The sequence below is a fragment of the Felis catus genome, chromosome E2 (genome assembly GCF_018350175.1).
Source record: "Felis catus isolate Fca126 chromosome E2, F.catus_Fca126_mat1.0, whole genome shotgun sequence".
In the NCBI taxonomy this organism is placed as follows: Eukaryota; Metazoa; Chordata; class Mammalia; order Carnivora; family Felidae; genus Felis; species Felis catus.
Window position 1 is genome coordinate 15,282,499 of NC_058382.1, and position 21,969 is coordinate 15,304,467.

Consider the following 21,969-nt stretch of genomic DNA (forward strand, 5'->3'; position numbering starts at 1 on the left):
CGCAGGCGCCCTCTCGGGGCGAGGAGGCGGGGCTAACGTTTTTCCCGGGCCTCGCGTACCGCGTTGTAGCCCCTAGAACGTGCGCGCGAACTCCCGAGGAGGAAGACGGCTGTCTAGCTGCGCGCCCGCGCGTTGTGTTGCGCTCGATCGTGAAGTCACAAAACTGCCGGGGTGCACGTAGCAGTCCTTAATTTGGGCCACAGCCAAAGTTCCCAGGGAGGTGCTCTCTGAGGTCCCCTTTGCCCCAGGCAGCATCCTGAGCTTTGGAATTTCAAGCCTTGAACTTGGTCTTCACGCTCCGCCCCAACTCCCGGGGTAGGGACCCGCAAAGCTGGTGTCCTGCTCCACAGCGGCTGGAGTGAGGGCTCCTGGACCCTGCCGGATGGCGCTCGATCCCCTTTTGGCTCCAGTCTTGCCGGTGAAGGCTAGTGCCCCATGCGTTTTGTCTTGAGTTATATGCGTACAGATTGCTCACTGTAGGCGTGAATGCACAAGCATGTGTCATATACATAGGGGTATGTGCTCTGAGTACATCCACATGTGTTCACACAGGTATCCAGGCATGGGTACTGGTCTACGGACCGTGGGTGCATAAGCGCGTACCACTAAGTATATATATGCACGCCAGGGAGCACGCACGCCTGACCGCTCCTGTGCGGGCCTGCCATCTCAATCTCCTCAAGCACTCAGCAGTTTCAACTGTGGTTTTTAGCCACCGCCCAGAACGGGGGAGGGGGTGTGCTAGGGCACCCCCCCCCCCAGATCATAAGATCGTTTGCATCTGGTTTACATTCAGCCCAGGGCCCTTGAGTTCGAGGGGGGGGTCCCCTGGGTCCCAAAGCAAGTTGCCCCTCACCGACAGGCTCTCAGGGCCCAGGGGACAGGGGGTGGAGCCGGCTGCACAGCGTTGTGCAGGGCACAGCCCTGTGCTGGGGCAGGAAGCGAGAGTGGGGAGGGGGGAGGCCACAGCCGGTGGAGGCAAAGCAAGGCGGGTGCAGGACGCAGGACTTGTGGGGAGGGAGGGAGGTGCCACACTCGAGCCCTGAGGCCCTGCTGGCCCCTGGGCGCGGGCCCAGCTCCAGCCCCCAGGGATGGACCTCGTGGACCCCGACATCTTTAATAGGGATCCCCGGGACCACTACGACCTGCTGCAGCGGCTCGGTGGCGGCACCTATGGAGAAGTCTTCAAGGTGAGGACACCCCTCCTTCTCCATCACCCTCAAACCAGTGAGACTTTGGGATGAGGCCCAAGAAGGGAAGGGGATGAGAGAGGGTCCCAGTCCTTGGCTTTGGTCAGGGATGCTGAGAAGGAACTCGGGCGAATGGAGCCTGCCTGACTGCCAACTTCCCCTTTACAAGGCTCGAGACAAGGTGACGGGGGACCTGGTGGCAGTGAAGATGGTGAAGATGGAGCCTGGTGAGAAGAGGAGACGGCAGCTCCTTCCCCACACCCCTTCCCCTGCTCTTGGGACACGGTATTGCCTCCCCCATATTCCTCCCCTGCAGCGGCCTTTTCTTTCCTGTCCCTCCTCACAGACGATGATGTTTCCACACTTCAGAAGGAAATCCTCATCTTGAAAACTTGCCGGCATGCCAACATCGTGGCCTACCATGGGAGTTATCTCTGGTGATGAGCCTCAAACCTGCCCTGGGACCCCCCTCCCCGGCCCCTAGCCTGGAATCCCCATTCCTGACCTCCAATCCTGGACCCCTGTTTTTAAACTGCCCCCCCCAACTTGATCCCCAGTCTGAAGTCCCACTTTTCTGACCAGAGCATTCTCCAATGTGCTCTGCAATTCAGGACGCCCATTTCTGAGCGGGGATCCCCGACAGTGGTCCCTTCATAGTAACCAAACCTGAAAACAAGGCCCCTTAAAACTAATCTTTCATCATCCTGTCTTCCAGGTCCCCCGGTTCCACTCTCTGCTCCTTTAATTCCCTAAATCCCCTGACCCCTAAATTAATATCCCTGATGTCCTAGTGATGACCTCTGTCCCTCAGACCTGACACCCTGGGCCCCTCTATCCACCCCTTAACCTGCGCAACCTGGGAGATATCTGCCCTGTCTCCCGGGTTAGCATAGGACAGCAGAGTTAGGAGTCCTCCGAGGTTAGGAGTCCAAAGATGTGGGTTTGAGTCCTGTTGACCCTGAACATACATTTTCTCTCAGAGCCTCAACTTGCCCACCTGTAAAATGGAAGTGGAATGATCTCACTCTGGTGGGCGAGGTGGATGACAGCTGTTACGTTAAAGTTTTTGTTGAATTGGAACAAAACAGACAGTGAGCCGGGCTGTCCTACGATAATGACTTATTACTGCCGTTATTATTACTCCTGAATTGTCGTAGGCTGCAGAAGTTCTGGATATGCATGGAATTCTGTGGGGCTGGTTCTCTCCAGGACATCTACCAAGGTGAGAGGAAGGGCAAGGGGGTTCATCCCCCCCCGCCCCGCCCCGTCCATCCCTCCTGTGTCTCTGGGGTTGTGCCTCCTGGGACTGTCTTTCTGGTCCACATTTCCCGCACTGAGCCCCACTCTGGGCCTGGGGCCTGGCCTGGTTGGTGCTAGGGATGCTGTAGTGACCAAGTGGGCCCTGGGCCCTGTCCTCCAGGACTTGACAGTCCAGCCCCAGTCCTTCTGCATGCAGTGATCCCCTCTGCTTTCCCCTCCCATCTTCCCCCGTCTGCATTTTCTCACCAATGTGTCTGTGGCGGTGTTTGAATATTTCTGCATTTTTGGCCCATCGTATGGTCCACGTTTTCGTTGGCTGAGTGACTGAATTCCTGATTCTCTCTCTCAACCTGCATTTCACTCTTTTGGAAAACTTGAGGGTAGCAGGGGGCGTGGGTCTCTGATCGCCTCTCAATTTCTGATGGCCACCACTGTCTTTGGTCATCTTTCTGTCTCCTTTGAGCCCAAGATCTTAAATGTTAGCAAAGGAAGACATTCATTAAGAAGTCGTCAAGGAGGGGGGAAACTGAGACCCTCAGAGAGGAAGTGGCCCACACAGCCAGTCCGCTGAACCTGGTCTCCGACCACTTCTCTCTGTCTGTTGTCTCCCTGTTGTCCCCTCTGTGTTTCTATGTTTCTCAGAACGTCTTTCTTCATGTTTTTCGATCTCAGTTTGGATCTGTTCCTGTTTCTCTGTCTTTCTGTTTCTCTGTCTCATTCTGTGTGTGTGTGTGTGTGTGTGTGTGTGTGTCTGTGTCCCTCTGCCTTTCCTCATTTTGCAAAGTCACATCACCCCCTGCTCAGAGCCCCCCCTGGGCTTTCATTTCCCTCCAAAGAGAAGCCCAAGCTCCCCCGTGTGACCCCCACCTGCACCCAAGCTGCCAGACTTCGCCTCCTACCACTTCTCTCCCTCCCCCACTCTGCTCCACCCACTTGCTGCTTTCCAAACCCACCAGGCATTCTCCCACCTCTACGCCTTTGCACCTGCTCTCCTGTTCCCCTCCAAGCTGGACGGATCGCGTCTTCACCCCGTCACCTTCTCAGAGTAGAGGAGACTTCACCGACCACCCTGTAAAATGTCATACCCCTTCCCGCACATATTTCCTGTTGTTCTTTCTTGCTGTATTTTTTTTTTCTTACGATTTATTAGCATCTCATGTGCTATGCTTTACTCATCTTGTTTGTTTGTTGTCTCCCCGGAATGTTCTCACCACAAGGGCAGGGATGTCTGTCTCTTGTCCACAGCTGTCTCCCCAGTGCCCCAACACAGTGCCTGGCACCCAGTAGACAGTAAATATCTGTTTAATGAATCTGTCTCCCTCCAGCCTCATGTTCCCTGCGTTGCCCGGGGACGTCCCTCCGTCTCCCCCTCCCACTTATCCTACACGCTTTCCCTCCCCACGTGGCATCATCTCAGCCAGTGTGGGTGGGGGCCAGGGGCTCCCAGGTGTCCTGGTTCCCACCCAACGCCACGGGTGTGATGTTTGCAGTGACAGGCCCCCTGTCAGAGCTCCAGATTAGCTATGTCTGCCGGGAAGTGCTCCAGGTGAGGAGAAGTCTGGTGGGCCTGGGTCGGGTTGGGCCCTGTTCCAGCCCCCGGACTCTCACAGCCCCCATGTCCACTCTCTTCCCCAGGGACTTGCCTATCTGCACTCACAGAAGAAGATACACCGGGACATCAAGGTAGTCTAGGGGCAGAAAAGTGGCCTTGGTGGGTGGGGGGCCCAGGAGACGGAAGTGGTATTTGGTGGGCTCAGGGTGGTGTTGAGCTGGGCAGTTGGGAAGGGCCAGGGGATGGAGGCAGTATGGGTTGGGGGGGGGTGTCTCCCACAGCCTCTAATTTCCCTCCTCCCCCCCCCCCCCCCAGGGAGCCAACATCCTCATCAATGATGCTGGGGAGGTCAGACTGGGTGAGTGTGATTGGTGGGGGTTGGGGGGAGTCTGGCTGGGGACCAAGGGGATAGGGGACCCCAGGTCACCATGTCTCTCTCTGCCTCCAGCTGACTTCGGTATCTCGGCCCAGATTGGGGCAACACTGGCCCGACGCCTCTCTTTCATTGGGACGCCCTACTGGTGAGGGATGCCTGGCGGGTAGCTGGGGATGGAGTGGGGGCAGTGGTTTTCCTCACCTGGATCACTGGGAATCTCCTTCGCGGCCCCTTTCCCTGCCTCTGCCTTTTTCTGTTGAACGTTGTGTTTTCTTTTTGGCTCTCTCTCGAGTTTTACATTTACTTAGGTCTCTTGGTATTAATTTTTAAAAATGTTTTTATTTGCTTTTGAGAGAGGGAGAAAGAGAGAAAGCATGAGCAGGGGAGGGGCAGAGAGAGAGGGAGACACAGGATCGGAAGCAGGCTCCAGGCTCTGAGCCGTCAGCGCAGAGCCCGACGCGGGGCTCGAACCCAGACCCGTGAACCATGAGATCGTGACCTGAGCTGAAGTCGGTCGCTTAGCCGACTGAGCCACCCAGGCGCCCCTCTTTGTATTGGTTTTTATTCTGATCCTTCTGTCTTGACTTTTTTGTGTCTCTATTTCTGTTTGTCTCTTCACCTTGATGTTTCTTTCTGCATCTGGTTCTCTCCATGCCCCATTCTCCTTCTCTGTCTCTCTCCCGCACCCACCCCCATACCAAGGAGTATTCCCCTTCCCCGCCTTGTGTCACTGCTGGCTTTCTGAGGGTCTCTGCCCCCAGGATGGCTCCAGAAGTGGCAGCCGTGGCCCTGAAGGGGGGATATAACGAGCTGTGTGATGTCTGGTCCCTGGGCATCACTGCCATCGAACTAGCCGAGCTACAGCCACCGCTCTTTGACGTGCACCCTCTCAGGTAGGCAAGTCCCCCTGGGCCCAGAGGCCCCGCCCCGCCCTGACCCTGAGTGCCATCCCCCAGCCTGCTGCCCCACACCAAGGCCCCCTACAGGGGACACCCCTTCCTCCGAGCTCCATCTCAGACCCCCAAGGAGCCTCTCAACCCAGAAAGCCTTTCCTTCAACCCTCCACACCGGGAGGGCTCCACCCCCTTCAGCCCTCCACCCCCGTGGCAGGGATTCCCCGAGCCTCTCTTCATAACTGCGGTAGTTCTGTCCTGTGATCAGCAGAGTCCCCTGGAAGGGACATCCCAGTGCACTGTAAAACCTAAACCTTGTTCTTGTTCTGTCCCTTGCTTTGCTCCCTGGTGACCTCCGTGCTTTGGGGGACCCCTCGAGTCATTGAGAGTCTGAACACCGTGTCCTCTCCTTACTCTTCCAGAGTTCTCTTCCTCATGTCGAAGAGTGGTTACCAGCCCCCCAGGCTAAAAGAAAAAGGCAAATGGTAGGAGAGGGGAGAGGGTGAGGGAGGGCCAGGGAGGGCAGAGCCAGAAACCACGGTCTGATGGGAGAGTCTCTGGTCTCCTCAGCCCAGAACTTCTTCCTCCTAAGGTCGGCTGCCTTCCACAACTTTGTCAAAGTCACTCTCACTAAGAACCCCAAGAAACGACCCGGTGCCACCAAGATGCTCAGTGTAAACTTCCCCTCCCTTCCCTGAAAAGCCCTTCCCAAACTCACCCCCAGAATTCCCCAGGACCTCTCCAAAACTCTCCAAAATGTACCCTAGACCTTTTGCCAAGATACCCTGAGTTGCTAAAACTCACAGATTCCCAAGGGCCTCCAGACCCAGTCCTGGGTATACTCTGGAATTCAAGGGGGAGCCCTTTCCCCGCTAAGGTACCTGTGGGATTCTCCAAGGGCCCCTGCTGGGAACCCTAGACTCTTCTAATCCTTTCCAACCCCTCAAAATCCCCCAGCCTCAGTTTCCCAGAGTTCCCTGCCTTCTTCCTCAGTTGCCCACCCCCCCCAGATTACCTTAGGTTCTTGAGCCCGTGTCCCAGCCTCTCCCCAATACCAGCCTTCTGTCTGCTGACACCGTCCTCCCCCTCTCCAGCATCAACTGGTGTCCCAGCCCAGGCTAAATAGAAGCCTGATCCTAGATCTTCTTGACAAACTGAGGAATCCAGGGAAGGGGACCCCAGTTGTCGAGATCGAAGATGAGGAGCCTGAGGTGAGGGCGCCCCAGCTGACAAAAGCCTTGGAACCTCCCAGCCTTTGCTTAGGCTGGGCCCCGGGCCTGGAGTGCTTTCCTGAGGCCTCTCTTAGAAGGAAAAGGGGGAGGAGGGATGGGGAGCTGGGCACAGGGCTGGGGGCACAGAGGGCTATGGGAGAGCCAGAGGCTCCCGGCTGGGCCCGCAGGGTGGTAGGGGTGTCTGGGGGAGGGCCACGGTCCTGATGCAGCTGCCACTCTGCCCAGGTGCCCCCTGCCGTCCCCCGGAGGATCAGGTCCACTCACCGATCCAGCTCTCTAGGGATCCCAGATGCTGATTGCTGTCGTAAGTAGAGACGCCTTAAGCTTGGGGTTACTTGACCCGATAACGGATCCAAGAGAACCATTCTACCCTCTGTGATCCTGCCAGAGACCCTCATCGCCACCATCTGATCTCATGATAGACCCCGGAGACCCTCGTCATTTCCACACAGACCCTCAGAGACCCTTATCGCTCTCTGACCCCGCAAGAGACTCCAGAAAACCTCATCACCAGCTGAGCTACAAAATGACTGTAGAGACTCCATGAGACTTCTCATAACACAAGGACCCACCCACCCCCCCCCAAGAGCCCTCAGAAATCTCTGTCCAATCCCCACGACCCAAGTGGAAGCTGAAAGCAAGCACCGGATAACTTTGAGCCCCATCTCTCTGGTCCCAAACCCTGGCCCCCAAATGAGATCCTGTAAACCAAGATTTTCCCCACCCGACCAAGGGACAGCGCCAGTCCTAAGATCCTGACCTCAACCCCCCAAATTCTACCCTTTTCTCAGATCCATCTCCTCAGCTCACTGTGTTACCCTCCTCCCTTCCAGGGCGGCACATGCAGTTCCGGAAGCTCAGAGGAATGGAGTCCAGACCCACGGCCCACACGGTGAGGTGCCTCCCCCCGCTCACCTCAGATGCCCTCCCCTTCCGCCAGGCACTGCTGACCCTTTACTATCCCACAGGCCCACTTACAGCCCCCTGGAGACTTCAGGAGCAGCAGCCCTAGGTCAGGGACCCTCGGTGTGGAGGGGAGGGGGCTGGGATATGTGAGGGAGCCGCCTGAGGGTCACGCCTGTCACTCCTCAGGAGGCAGCCGTCGGAGTCAGACGATGACTACGACGACGTGGACATGTAAGAGAGGCGTGGCCCCCAGCCCCACTGGCCCTCACCCACCCTCACCTTCCTACAGCCACCATGTCCCTTCCATCCGGACCCCAGCCTCCGCCCCCACCCTCCTTCCTCCTCCAGCCGCACCCGCGCTGAGCGCCGGGCCTCCAGCCCTCAGCTCCCAGATGTTGCTCTGGCCCCAGACTTTCCGCCACAGCCCTAACCCTCAAAGCCCAGCCTTCACCCGCATCTTCCCCCCTGGAAATTTCCCTGAACTCCAGACCCCAACCTCAGTGCCTGCAGTCAGCCCAGCCCCCAGGCCTGGGTCCGCCTCTCGCCCACCCATCCGTTCTATGCATCTCCTCTGCAGTGGGCTCATGGGCAGAGCCCAGCACCAAGTGAGAACCTGGCCCCCAGGAGCTCATATGATCTGCATCACGAGGTGGCTGTGAAGATTCAGGCTTGACGCGTTGTCCCCACTTGATAGCCGGTGTTGCGGTTGCCAGTATCCTCGAGGCTATGCTAACAGCCATACTAGTCAGCTCCAGCCCAGACCGAGTCACCCCCACCCTCTTGTTCTCAGACCTCCAGCCCCAAACCACTCCCATCTGCCCCCGGTCCTTGTTACCGACACCTGTGCCTGCTTCCCCAATCTTTGTGTTCCAGCCCCACCCCTGCAGATGACATACCTCCTCCACTGCCTCCCAAGGTAAGGCCTTGGGCCAACGGAGCTGGGGGCCGGGGGCGGGGGGCTGAGGCTGGGGGCTGGGGACCAGGAGGCCAGGGTCCCTAGAGGCTGGGATACTGGGCACTCTAAGGCTGGAGTCTGGGGCACTAGGTCCCTTGAAGTCTGGGAGACCAGGATGATGAACACACTGTAGTCGGGAAGGAGCATCCTTGAACCTCAGGATGGGAATTCAAAGTATTTAGCCAGAGGGACACTGGTCCCAGGACTAAGCTATCTGGCATTAGCCCTTTAGTTGTGGTTTTTTTTGTTTTTTTTTTTTTAATGTTTATTCATTTTTGAGAGAGAGAGAGTGCGCGAGCAAGCGGGGGAGGGGCAGATAGAGAGGGAGACACAGAATCCAAAGCAGGCTCTGAACTGTCAGCCCAGAGTCCAATGTAAGGCTCAAACTGATGGGACCTGGAGACTATGACCTGGGACCTGGAGATCATGACCTGAGCCAAAGTGGGAAGCTTAACTGATGAGCCACCCAGCCGCCCCTGGCATCAACTCTTTAGTTGATGGAGTGTGTTGTGGGCGTCAGGGTTGATGCCTGGAATGGTAGTGGGACATTGAGGGCTCAGAGCCATGAACAATGTCAGTTCTGGCAGAGGCAGGGTTGGGATCTAATGTATTTCCCCACACGTCTTCTCCATCTCCATAGCCCAAGTTCCGTTCTTCATCAGATGAGGGTCCCGGGGGCACTGGGGATGATGGGCAACTGAGCCCCGGGGTGCTGGTCCGGTGTGCCAGTGGGCCTCCCCCACGCACCCCCCATCTCGGGCCTCCCCCAGCCACCCGAAGCCCCCACCTAACTGCCCATTCAGGTAACGGGGCAGGAGGTGGGCAGGGGGTATGGGTTGGGCAGGGGAGGGGGTTGCTTTGGGGACTGATTTTCCCCCACCCTGTCTCAGAACCCTCACTCTGGAACCCAACCCCCCGGGACCCTGGTCAACCCCCATTGTTGCCCCCCAAGAAGGAAAAGATGAAGAGAAAGGTGAGACCAGCTGTGTTGAGGACTCACGCTTCTAGATGCCTGGGGGTGCCTAGGGGTGGGATGGTGTGTGGGGACAGGAAGAGTAACAATGACGCTAGGTGGCATTTGTTGAGCGGTGTTAATCAGTGCCAGACCCCGATCTCATGTTTACACGTGGTGTAAACCTTCACAGATAGAGCTTGGTATCACAGGCAGTGACATCATCTCACATGTCACAGATGGGGAGACGGAGGCAGAGAGGGATACATAGCTTGCCAAGGTCATAAACCTTTGAGGAGGCAGAGGCAGGATTTGAATGCTGGTGCTCTTGCGTCAGAGTCTTAACCCCTGCACATTCGTGTCCCCTCCTTCCTTTTGTTGGATCTGCTGCTCTGCCCCCCGTGGCCCGCCTAGGGATGTGCCCTTCTCGTGAAGTTGTTCAATGGCTGCCCCCTCCGGATCCACAGCACGGCTGCCTGGATACACCCCTCCACCAAGGGTGGGCACTCAGGAGCGTCACGGAAAGGAAGGGGGATGGGGAGGGCCCTTAATGGAGGCACAGAGGCAGGGGTGGGGAGGGTCTTTTTTTTTAGTATTTATTTTTGAGAGATAGAGCGCGCACATGCAAGAATGGGGGAAGAGAGAGAGAGAGAGACAGAGGTTCTGAAGGGGGCCCTGTGCTGACAGCAGAGAGCCCGATTCAGGGCTCAAAGTCACAAACTGTGAGATCACGACCTGAGCTGAAATCAAGAGTCAGAAGCTTAACTGACTGAGCCACCCAGGCGCCCCCTGGGGAGGGTCTTAATAGGATGGGGGGGGGGGGCAGAACCGAGGCAGGACCAGTGCCCAGGGTTACAGTTGGGGTTTGGGGATCAAATACGGGTAGAGTGAAAATGAATTTGTGGGTGAAAATTAGGAAAGTAAGAGTTTAGGGTCCAGGAATATCATAACAGAATGGTCAGAGTTTGGGGTATAAGTTGGACCCTTTAACCTCAGCTGGAGCTTAACGGTACAGAGGCTGGGGTCTGCATTTTGGAGTCGGAAGTTTGGGGGATGGGAATGTAGGCAGAAAGGGAAAGGATTTGGGAATGAGAGATGTGGAGACAAGGTCAGTGAGGGGTAAATGTTAAAGACCCAGCATTAGGGGCATCTGGCTGGCTCAGTCGGGGGAGTGGGCAACCCTTGATCTCAGGATTGTAAGGTCAAACCCCATGTTAGGTGTAGAGATTACTTAAAATCTTTTTTAAAAAATGACTAAAACTTATTAAAAAAAAACAGAGAGTTTGAGGGGGACACACTGGACAGAAAAAGCCACATTTCAGGGGGCCCGAGTTTGAGGATCAGTGTTGAGACAAGATTAGCATTTGGGGGTCAGGACTGGGGAAGAGAAGGGTGGAACTTCGAAGGCTATGTGGGGAAGCATGACTCATGTTGGGGTCAAAGTTGAGGGGACAGGGGTCAGGATTTGCGGGTCCAGCCTTGAGGGGTAGATAAGAATGAGACCAGCTTGAGCTGGCACTGGGTCAGGGTTTGAGTTCAGATTTGGGGAGACAGAGGCCGGGAGTAAGAGAGAATTGAGCGTCAGGGCTGGAGGACAGACTAGCAGTGTTCGGGGTCAGGTCAGGGTCTGGGAGGCCCCTCCCCAGGATGAGGCAGGTTCCAGCGTCCTTGTGTCTGTCCCCACAGACCAGCACCTGCTCCTGGGGGCAGAGGAAGGCATTTTCATCTTGAACCGGAATGATCAGGAGGCCACACTGGAGATGGTGAGGACAGCCGCTGGGGGACCGAGGGCAGGGGCTGGAGTTGGGGGTTGCTGGGGTCTTATGGGAGCCATCTGCCTCGTTCTCTGCAGCTCTTTCCTAGCCGGACTACCTGGGTGTACTCCATCAACAATGTCCTCATGTCCCTCTCAGGTCTGGCTGTGGGTCAGGTGGGGGGAGTGGGGTCAGAAGTTAAGGGGTCGAGAAGGGGTAGGGAGGTAGATGGGCACGGCTGAAAACAAAATAAACAAAAACATAGGCTCCCCCTTCACAGAGCCCGCAGTTAAAAATCTCAGCCACTTTTTCACTGTGGGACTTGCTCCCTGGGCCTCAGTTTCCCTACCCATAAAATGGGGTTCACAGTAGTCCCACCTCAAGTCAGTTTTGAGGTAAGGTCTGCAGTAAGTCTTTACATTTCTTTGACGTTTAGATGAGAGTTGGAACTTATCCCACACTTTTGTGAAATAGAGTGAGGGAGTAGATAGAGGTTACGATTTTGTGTTACTGTTTTATAAACATTTTGCGTAAAAGAATTTCTAATTGACGGGGAAACACCAAGCCAAATAGGCTTCATGAGTTAGTTAATATCACATCTGTGATGACAGACTTCAAGAGAATTTCTAGATCGGTTTCTTCTTAAATTTAGTAGCGTGTGCACCTTCACCTGGCTGGCTAAGTGTCCATAGTTTCTCCTGCGGCTACCAGCGCGGGAGGCTAGGGAACATACTCATTTTCCTCACCACTGTTCACCAGAGCCAAGCACAGGACCTGGCCTCAGGTGGACATTTATAATATGTTGAGTGGAAAATGAAGAAATAAAAGTGTTTGAGACTTGAAGCCTTGGGAGTTTCAAGGGGATAGGGCCAAGAGAAGGGACAGAGAAAGGTGGCTGTGTCTGGTGTCCGTTAACTGCCTGCTTCCCCTTACACACACATACGCTGTAGGAAAGACCCCCCACCTGTATTCTCATAGCATCCTGGGCCTGCTGGAGCGCAAGGAGACCAGAGCGGGAAGCCCCATCGCTCACATGAGCCCCCACCGGCTACTGGCAAGGTACCAGCCCCAGTGGCGCCACAGGCCCCCCGCAATCCCCCCTTCCTGCCGTCCCTCCGCATTTACACCTGCTTTCTCCTGCAGGAAGAATATGGTCTCCACCAAGATCCAGGACACCAAAGGGTGCCGGGCTTGCTGCGTGGGTGAGAGAGAATCCTGACGGGGTGGGGTGGGGGGAACGTGAGGAAAGGGGGCGTGGTGGGGGGGGGACTGCATCTATCCAAGGGGGTTACATTGTTGAGGCAGGCTGTCAACAGCCCGGGGAAGTTGTGTGCCCTTTGGGGGGGGGGGGAGGGGAGAGAAGATTGACCCTAACCCATCCTTACCCATCCCCCACAGCGGAGGGTGCGAACTCAGGGGGCCCGTTCCTGTGCGGCGCACTGGAGACGTCCGTGGTCCTGCTTCAGTGGTACCAGCCCATGAACAAGTTCCTGCTGGTCCGGGTAGGGGGGCTGTCGAGGCTGGGGACTCTGCGAGGTTGCATGCTAGGGCCTTCCACTTGTTACGCTTCTGCTGAGAGTTTCATGAAGCCCGGCTTCTACCCGAGGCCCCGCTCCAGTCTCCCCCGAGGCCCCGCCCACCTGTGGTCGGCGCCAGAGGCTCCGCCTTCTGAGAGCTTCCGGATCCTTAAGCTCCTCCTCTCACTCCAGCCTAATTATCCTTCAGGCCCTATGCCCCATTCCTCGGGTCTCTAAGGGGACCCCACTGAGATCCTTTGACTCTAAGGAGACTTTGCTGCCTGTGAGGTCACGCCCCTCAGGGGACCCCGCCTCGCTGTCATTAAGGCGGCACGCTCCAAACAAGGCACGCCAACTTTGAGCCACATCCACCCATTTCTAAGGAGGCATCACCTCACGCCTCTGGGGCCTTACCCCCTGAAGTTTCTAGGTGCCATCCTCCAAAACCGAGGGCCCAGGAAATATACTTGGGAAGCTCCCTGCAGGCTCTCCTCCCAGGCCCCTCCCCTCTCAGGCCCCGCCCCACGACTCTGAGCCCGCCCCTCCCTGTGCGGCCTGCAGCAGGTGCTGTTCCCGCTACCGACGCCCCTTCCAGTGTTCGCGCTACTGACCGGGCCGGGCTCCGAGCTGCCCGCCGTCTGCATCGGCGTCAGCCCGGGGCGGCCGGCGAACTCGGTGCTCTTCCACACCGTGCGCTTCGGCGCGCTCTCCTGCTGGCTGGGCGAGATGAGCACAGGTGGGTGGGGCAGGCTCGCTGGGGGCGGGGCTGCTGGGAGGGGGTGGGCTGGGCGGCTGGGCTGTGCTTAGCCTGCGATGTAACTGGGGTAACTGGGAAAGGGATTGCAGCCGGGGCGAGGGGAGAGAGGTGGATACGTACAGCCGGTGAGATTGAGGACCCGTCGGGACCGCTGTGATGGGCGGGGTTTAGCTTGGGAATGGAGAGGGTGCCTAGCGGAGGAAGGCAAAAGCAGGTCTTTGAACCTCTGCCTGTCAAACAGAGCACAGGGGACCGGTGCAGGTGACCCAGGTAGAGGAAGACAAGGTGATGGTGTTGATGGACGGTAAGGACCCTCCTCCCAGTCTTTTCTCCACTGTTCCTGGATCTCGGCTTCGCAGACCCTGTGCTTCTCAGAAATGCTGAGTCCCTCCGGGCCTTGCCCTTGTCCTGCTTTGCTTCTCAGTGAATTTATTGTACAGTCTCTCAGCATCCTTCTGAGCCTCACTCTTATAGCCCTCTCTCTACCCTCTTCTAGGGTCTCTGAAGCTGGTGACTCCGGAGGGAGACCCAGTCCGGGGACTTCGAACTCCAGAGATCCCTATGACTGAAGCAGTAGAGGCCGTGGGTACGTGCAGGGATGGGAGGGCCCCCGGTCCAGAATGGAGGCTCAGTGATACCCAAGCGTAACAGGCACCGCTTGTCTCCCAGCTATGGTCGGGGGCCGGCTCCAGGCCTTTTGGAAGCATGGAGTGCAGGTGTGGGCTCCAGGCTCGGACCAGGTGAGCTTCATCCCAATGCCCACGACTCCGCTCCTTCCCCATCAGGCATCCAGTTCATCAGATGGATCAGCAGAATTGAGTCAGGGTGGGAAGCCCTGACTAGAAGCTTCCTCCAGTCTCAGTTCAGCCGGGTCCCCTTCTATACCCCAGGGTCTCTTGGGTCTAGAGCTCATTCCAGGCCACTGGGGGATCTTGTGCGAGAGAGTCTACTCTCTCTGAACCTCAGTCTCCAACTATAAGATGGGGGTCACTAGAGAGAGATGTGGGTGGTTAAGAACATGAACAGACGGGCTGGGTTGGAACCAGCTGATTGGCCTCAAGCAAATGACTTAACATTCCCATGCATTACTTTCCCCATCTGGAAAATGGAGTGAAAAATGGTCCTTAGCTCATAGATGTGTCAGATGCTGCCCATACGTGTTTGTATCTAATCTTCACCATCACATATGAGGAAGGTCCTGTGACTTCACAGGTTAGTAATCTGAGGCACAGAGAGGAAAAGTAACTTGCTTGGTTGGGGGGGGGGGTCACACAGCTGGTGAATGGAGTTGACTAGAATTATTTCTGAATCTAAGACTAAAAGTTTAGAGACCTCTCCCCCACCCCCGTTCCCTTTAAGGGAAAGGGGAAGAGTCTTCTAGATACTGAAACACACACTTTTCCCCCAGCTGTTGCAGGAGCTGAGAGACCCCACCCTCACCTTCCGTCTTCTTGGCTCCCCCAGGTATGGACTTAAGGAAGGGGAACACGGAACTGGGGAGGGGGGCTTCCAATTTGGAGAGGTGTCTTGAGGTCTCTCTAGCCACCTGTATCTTTGGCCTGGACATTCTCTCTCTTGGTCTCCCTGCTTCTATCTCTGTGCCTTATTCCCCACACAGCAGCCAAGGGGACATTTTAATTTTTTTAATTTTTTCACTTTTTAGTTTGACATAATTTTAGACTCACAGAGAAGTTGCAAAAAACAAATTTAAAAATTCTTGTATCCCCTTCATTCATCCAGTTCCTCAGATGTTAACTTTTTGGTTGGTTTTTGTTTTTGTTTTTCTTTGTGTGTGTGTGTGTGTGTGTGTGTGTGTGCTTTGTTTTTATCACGTGTATTTTATCCTCTTTTGTATATGTGTCATTTTTTTTCTATTTGGGTGTGAACCGTTTCCTAAGTCCAAGCAAAGACATATTCTTACAGACCACAGTGCAGCTGTCAAAATCAAGAAAATAACCCTCTACTTTCTAACCCACATACCCGGTCTCACCGGTTAGCCCAAGGATACTCTTTATAACCAAAAAATAATACTTTTTTTTTTTCTGGTCCTGGAGACAATTCGAAATGATGGGTTGCATTTAAGAGCGGTGTTTCTTTAGTCTTTAGCCTGGAACAGTTCTTCAGGTTCTGTTTTTCGTGACCTTGATACTTTTGAAGGGTACAGGAAGGTTGTTTTCCAGAATGTCCCTCAGTTGGGTTTGAGGTTCCCAGGTTAAGCATTGCGGGGGCAGGGGTACCACAGAAGTGATGGCGGGTCGTCAGTCCATCATATCATGTCAGTTTGTCCCAGTATTGGTCATGCCATCTTTGAACATTTGGGGAAGGTGGGGTGAGTCCACTATAAGTTACTTTTGTGCTAAAAAAAAAAAAAAGTATCTTTTGCGGTGATTTGCTGAGACTGTGTAATTATACTGTTTCTATCAGACTTTTACTCACGGCTTTTAGTATCTATTATTGATTTTTGCCTGAATGTATTTTTAGGATAGTTACCCAGTGGTGATTTCCTATTTCTGCACTCATTAGTTGGCATGCTACTGTGGGGGAAACGGTCCTTTCTCTACCACGTATGTATGTATGTGTGTGTGTATTTCAGCACAGTCTCCTGGATTTCCATTTTATTCTGTGGGTTGCAATCTATATTAGTATCATGATTAATTTCGAGGCACGAGAACTCCCAGATTTAGCCAGTGAGAGCCTCTTCAAGGATCTCTTGCAGCCTTTTGACATGCCAGAGCGGTCTTCTAAAATCTAAATCCGATTGTGTCACTCTCCCCATTTACACTCTCCCGTTAAATACCAAATCCTGGCCACAAGATAAACACAAGATAAATACCCCGTCCTGGCCACAGCGCACAGGACTTTGACTTCTGCAGCCAAGCCCCAAGCTCTCCCCCACCTCAAAGCCTTTGCATAGGCTGTTCTCTCTGTCCAGAACACCTTTCCTTGACTTTTCACCAAGTTCCCTCCCTCCTGAGCCTCTTTCCGGCTCCACCCGCTATTCTTCGGGGCACGCCGGCCAGCCCTTTGGGATAGGTTTCCATGCAATGTGTTCCGTTACATGAGTGGTTTGCAGTCATGTTATTCACTGATTCATGCTGGTCTTCGTTTTCGCCTCCTCAAGGGCAGAGACTGTCTCTGCACATCACTGCAAGAGTCCAGAACTGTGCTGGCACAGCCTCTATTAACTCCTTTGTGAATGAATGAATGAACGGACTGACTTCTCTCCTCCTTCCCCAGGCCTGTGGTGGTGGAGACACGCCCAGCAGATGATCCTACTGCCCCCAGCAACCTCTACATCCAGGAATGAGTCTCTGGGGGGGAGGGGTGTTAGGAACCAGTCCCTGCACCCCCCTCCCCAACGGACATACATTAGTGATCATGACATGCACTTGTCTCCCAATAAACATGGCTCCAGCCTCTGCTGTCATCTTGTTCTTCAAGGGGGGAAGGGGAGGGCAGAATTCCCGGATGCCCACCCATACCTCAAATGTCAACGATCCAGCACAACGATGTCAGGAGTGTAGCACAGACTTTATTTCTCCAGTACATGGTCACCTGTCCCCCAGCTGCCGTTGGGGGCGGGGTTTGGGACTAAGGGACTTGCTGTGAGTATAAGGCACTTGAGGTGGGGGTGAAGGGCCAGCTGGGGGTGTCTCAGCTAAGCTGGTCCTCGTACTGCTTGCGGAAACAGTCGCCAGCTGGGAAGAAATCCCAGCATCTCTCTTGGTACATCTTCCAGACGTAAGACTCCTAGGATTGGGGCATGGGGAAGAATTGGTCACATCTTCAAAAGCTCATGTTGACACGAGCTTTTTACCGCCACCTGCTGCTTGACCTTATATTAAAATTCTCCATGTCCCTGCCCACTGTCCTCCCATTAACACCCCCTTACCTGGCCCGTGTGTTCTGTCTCATCCTTATTTATCAAATACATCAGAAAAAACCTGGGGATGGAAGGGCAGTGGTGAGGACTACCCTAACTTTCTCCTGACTGGCTCGGAATCCACCCACTTGGATGCCACACCTAACTGGCCAATGCCCATTCCCCCCCACCTCGCTGTCGGCCACACCCCCATCCCTCGAATGGTCAATGGACCTATGCTCACATGTAATTGGCCAGGTTGTGCTCCTCTAGAGTGTGGGTCTCAAACCCGTGTGGTGTCGTATCGAAGTAATCGCTGCCGATGCCGCAGATGAAGCACTTGGTCTGTGGGTGGTGGGAGACATCAGAATCCGGGCCCATTCGTCCCCCAGCCTCCCATAATCCCTCTGGGTCACCCCCAGCCTTGACCTACCTCCATATCTTCCTTCACTTGCTCTTGTTGGTCTCGGAGCTCGCCAAAAGCGTCAATGATCAGACCTGCGGTGGCAGGCGCAGGTCAACGCCCAACCTCTGACCCAGCTCGGGCTCCTCCCTCTTCTGGCTACCTACCTCGGAGCCTTGCCCCCCCCCCCCGTCCTCCTTCTCCCTAATCTCACCCTGCTTCCTGAAGATAATAATACCCAGCATTTATTGAGCACTTATTATGGGTAAAACACCTAGGAACTGGCTTAATTTTCATCACAACCCTGCGAGGTTAGTATCATTAATAGCCCCATTTTACATATGGAGAAACTGAGGCCCAGAGAGGCGACTTGCCGAAAGTCTCACAGTAGGAAGAGGCAGAGGCAGAGCCAGGATGTGAATCCGGGCAGACTGGATCCTGGGCCTGCACTCTCAAAGGAGCTAGTCTGCCTCTGGGCACTGAGCCCCCACTCGCACAACCACGACCAGCACTGACCCTGGATGATGGCCAGCAGGATGACGATGACAAAGAAGAAGAAGGTGATGTCGAAGACCACCCGGTACAGCTCGTATTCGTCGCCTGCCGGGTCCTCAATCTCATCCCCGATGCCCCCACCAGCTCGGACACCCACGTACATGTGAAACAGGTAGCACTGTGGGGGAAGGGAGAGAAGCCTACCGGTCATGCGCTCCCTCATTCGACATCCGCCAAGTACCTCCAAGGCCCTGGGCTGAGGGGGCAGGAGCCGTAGCAGTGGCTGAGACAGTTCTGGGCCCTGGCCTCACAGGGCTCACAAACGTGTCATCAGATAGTGACAGCCCAGACGTGATCATGGCTGTGATAGGGACAGCACAGGCAGAAAGGGCAGAGCCAGGGCGGGGAAGCACAGTGCGATCAGGGGGCAGGTGGGGGAAGCACAGGAAGCTCTGAAGTTTTGAAAGGCCGACTCAGCCCGGGTGGTCAGGCGAGACTTCCCTAGAAGAGGGGACATGTGTGAGCTGGGACTCGAAGGAGGTGTTAGGTGGGAGAAAGTGTTCCAGGCAGAGAAAACCACACGTGTTTTGACACCGCTGGGGAGCAAAGAATACATTTTGTTCCTGGGAGGAACTGAAAGAGGTTCGGTGAGGTTAGGAAATAGAGCTCCTGTGAGAAAGAGCAGGGAGAGAAAGGAGGCCCAGCCAATGGTTAGGGAGGGCTTCCTGTAGGAGGCAGCATTTAAGTCGAAAGGTGACGTGTCAAGTGAAAGAGGGGCGTGTCCGTGGGGCCCGTGGCGGAGGATGGAGAGCATGTCAGATGCAAAGGGCTTGGGTGGGAGGAAACACATGGTCTTAGGGGAACTGAAAGAAAACAGGCAGCCAGGCAGCCAAAAGCAAGAAAGACTGTGGTGAGACTCAGGCAAAGCTAGCTCTTCCCTGGCTTCGGACGCCATGGTGAGGGATTCAATGTTATCCCGTGGCACTGGGGAGCTACGAGAAGGCTCTGAACAGGTAGGAGGGCACGGTCTGCGTGGCACTTGGGAAAGAAAGACTTTACGCCTGTTCTTTCTGTGTCCCCGAGAAGTGAGAGCTCCCAGTTGTCTTGGTTAAGAGCCGAGGCCAGTGACTGGTGAGAAGAGGGCTATGGGTGTCAGGACGAGGTCTGGTGGGGCCTCAAATGTCAGGCTGAAGAGCCGGACTAGGCCCTGAGAACGTGGACATCTTGTGAGATGAAGCCTTGGGACAATTCTTCCAACCGTGGCCTGTGCCTCTAGTAAGGTCAGCTCCGCCTGGGTTATGACCACCGTTCTCAGAATAGAAGAGAAAGTATAAACAAGCATATGGCATGCTGGTACTCGGGGTGAAATTTATATGTGTGTATTTTTAAATTTTTTTAAGCTTATTTATTTATTTTCAGAGAGAAAGATTGAAAGAGAGGCGGGGGGGGGCAGAAAGAGAGAGAGAGAGAGAGAGAGATTGAGAGAGAGAGAAATCCCAAGCAGGCTCCATGATGCAGCACAGAGCCCAGTGTGGGGCTTGAACTCGCAGACTATGAGATCATGACCTGAGCTGAGATCGGGTCCGACGCTTAACCTACTGAGCCACCCAGGCGCCCCCATGTTTCTTTCTTTCTTTTTTTTTTTTTTTTTAAGTAATCTCTACGCCCAATGTGGGGCTTGAATTTACAACCCTGAGATTAAGAGTCGCATACTTGGGTGAAACTTTTATAGACAACTATGAGAGTAGCTAACACCTATGGAATCCTTAATACACACCAGGCACCGTTGTAAGACTTTTAAGGGAGCTGCACCGGGTCCTAAAACCAGCCCTAGGCTGTAGGCACTGTTGTCACACACCCATTTTACAGGGGAGGAACACCAGAGCGTGAGTAGGTTGACTAGCCTGCCCCAAATCACATGCTTTGTAAGCGACAGGGGCACCGTGTCTGAGCACCTTGCCGATAACAATAGCTTTAAAGGCTCAAATGACATGCCGACAGGGGCTGACGCTCATTGAGCACCGATCCCGTGCCCGGCACTGTTCAAAGTACCTCACGGAACCCTCACAGTAAGTCTACGAGGTGGGAACTACCATCAGCCCCCCTTACAGACGGGAACGCTAAGGGTCAGATGGTCAGTGACCAGGCCAAGAGTGCCGGGGGAGGGGCTCACCGTCATCATGTCGTCACACTTCATGTCGGGCTCGTCCTCATCCTCACTCTTGTTGTAGAACTTGCGGAAGAAGTTGAAGGCCACCACGGTGTACAGGTAGACCACCACCGCCAGGAGGCCCACGGTCATCACCAGCTGGGGGTGTGCAGGGGGCTGGTCAGCTCCATGCTCGGCCGCCCCCCCACCCCGTCCTCACCCCCAGTCGGTCAATGTGGTCCTCCCTCTGGGGTCTCACTACCCACACCCACCCTGGCTCAGCCCGCCCAGCCTTGCCCTTCCTCACCGGAGCCGCCCGACCCTCACCCCTCCACCCCTACTCAGGCTGCCAGCTCATCCCTGCCTGGCTCACACCCCCCAGGCAGGCCCCCCGCCACACCTGCTTCCCATTATGGGTGACGGAGGACAGGATGGTGCGCAGCGTCTTGACCCCCATGGCAATGTCCAGGAGGTGGGCCGCAAAGAAGAAGTTGTTGTAGTGTCCCAGGAGGGACATCACCATGTACCAGCCCAGGTATAGGAAAGACTGTGGGTACACAGGGTCAGGGGTCAGGGAGCGTGCAGGATTCCTGGGGAACACTCCCGAGGGGAGTGTTCATGAGGGCCAAGGAGCACTTGGGGGGGTAGGGAGCACTCCGGGAACAGGGGGTCCAGGAACATTTGAGTGGCATGGGAGTGCTCTGGGAGTCACGATGCCATCTCTGCCTAGGCAGCGTCTGGAGGGTTGGGAGCACTCTGCAGTAATGGAGCACTCTGGGTGAGAAGCCATCCTAAGGGTAGCTGGGGAGCCCTCTGCTGAAGGACACAGACTGAGAACTCAAGAGCACCTGAGGGACAAGGGGCTTCGGGGGGCCAGGGGGTATCATAGGACCAGAGGTGCATGGGGGCTCGGGAGTCAGTCCCTGGTCAGGGATACCTGGGGGTGGAGCCCCCGGCCCTCCCAAGGCCCTCCTCCCGCAGCCCACCCCCCACCTATGAGCCCCTCCTCACATTGTCTGTGAAGATGACCCCAAACTTCCAGATCTGGTACTTGACGTCAATGGACATGAGCCTATGTGGGGTGGGAGGAAGAAGGACGGGCGGATGCCTGAGAGGCTCAGTCCCTGGCCACCTTCCCTGATGGCCCCAGGCCTGTACAGGATGGCCCCTGGCTTACCAGGTGAGCAGCCCCGGTGGTGGTTCAGGCTTACGCTCGTTGTGGGCTGTGATCTCCAGTGTGGCCAGATCCATGCCCAGCAGCTCGGCGATCCGCTCCCGCCCATAGATGTCCCCATGCTTGTCCAGGACCTGTACCAGGGATTGTGGGGACATGTGGACGTGGCTGGGGTGGGGGAGGGCATAGCCTGCATGGGGCATTCTGGGGACACTCTGAACATTGTGTGAGAAATTGGGCTTGCATTTTTCTAGGGACAAGGTTCAGAGCTTTCTTCAGATCCTCAGGGGGAGGGTCCAAAAGTGATAAAGTTTCAGCTGATTCACTAACCAAATTAACAGGGATAATTTATTATTATTAAGGTGGTAGCGAAAGAACCCTACATAATTGGGTCTCTGCCATCAGTGAATTCTTCTCCCACTCACCCCCCTCATTCACTCTGCTTCAGCCACACAGACCTCTTCGCAGTTCCTCAAATATACCAGACACATTCCTGCCTCAGGGCCTTTGCACTGGCTATTCCTCTTGCCTAGGACACTCTT

At 55.3% G+C, this 21,969-nt stretch overlaps 2 protein-coding genes across 4 annotated transcripts in view; one reads left to right on the top strand and one right to left on the bottom strand.

Annotated features, from left to right (window-relative positions):
- The first annotated feature begins 965 nt into the window (after positions 1-965).
- On the top strand, positions 966-16,763 carry MAP4K1 (mitogen-activated protein kinase kinase kinase kinase 1). Of its 2 annotated transcripts, XM_011289867.4 has the most exons (31): positions 967-1,190; positions 1,360-1,417; positions 1,537-1,627; positions 2,348-2,412; positions 3,941-3,996; positions 4,086-4,133; positions 4,318-4,360; positions 4,451-4,523; positions 5,140-5,271; positions 5,694-5,756; positions 5,864-5,945; positions 6,366-6,482; positions 6,729-6,807; positions 7,337-7,395; positions 7,472-7,515; positions 7,596-7,640; positions 8,283-8,325; positions 9,005-9,167; positions 9,255-9,337; positions 9,731-9,815; positions 11,003-11,079; positions 11,169-11,229; positions 12,021-12,129; positions 12,214-12,272; positions 12,469-12,572; positions 13,149-13,323; positions 13,586-13,648; positions 13,841-13,930; positions 14,014-14,084; positions 14,753-14,808; positions 16,582-16,763. In XM_011289867.4, the coding sequence occupies exons 1-31, from the start codon at positions 1,092-1,094 to the stop codon at positions 16,649-16,651; spliced, it is 2,463 nt and encodes an 820-aa protein (XP_011288169.1). In that variant the 5' UTR covers positions 967-1,091; the 3' UTR covers positions 16,652-16,763. The 2 variants fall into 2 exon arrangements, with proteins under 2 accessions (XP_044903019.1, XP_011288169.1); XM_045047084.1 differs by lacking the exon at positions 13,586-13,648 and having other exon boundaries at positions 966-1,190.
- Positions 16,764-16,856: 93 nt separating this feature from the next.
- RYR1 (ryanodine receptor 1) overlaps positions 16,857-21,969 on the bottom strand; it is a 118,058-nt gene continuing 112,945 nt past the window's right edge. For both annotated transcript variants that reach the window (XM_045047083.1, XM_023245508.2), the window contains 9 exons: positions 21,431-21,561; positions 21,265-21,325; positions 20,654-20,800; positions 20,278-20,412; positions 18,126-18,282; positions 17,640-17,704; positions 17,451-17,551; positions 17,237-17,288; positions 16,857-17,094 (listed from right to left, as the gene is read on the bottom strand). In XM_045047083.1, the coding sequence (XP_044903018.1) occupies positions 16,999-17,094; positions 17,237-17,288; positions 17,451-17,551; positions 17,640-17,704; positions 18,126-18,282; positions 20,278-20,412; positions 20,654-20,800; positions 21,265-21,325; positions 21,431-21,561 (945 nt within the window). In that variant the 3' untranslated portion in view covers positions 16,857-16,998. The remainder of the gene's footprint in view (positions 17,095-17,236; positions 17,289-17,450; positions 17,552-17,639; positions 17,705-18,125; positions 18,283-20,277; positions 20,413-20,653; positions 20,801-21,264; positions 21,326-21,430; positions 21,562-21,969) is intronic.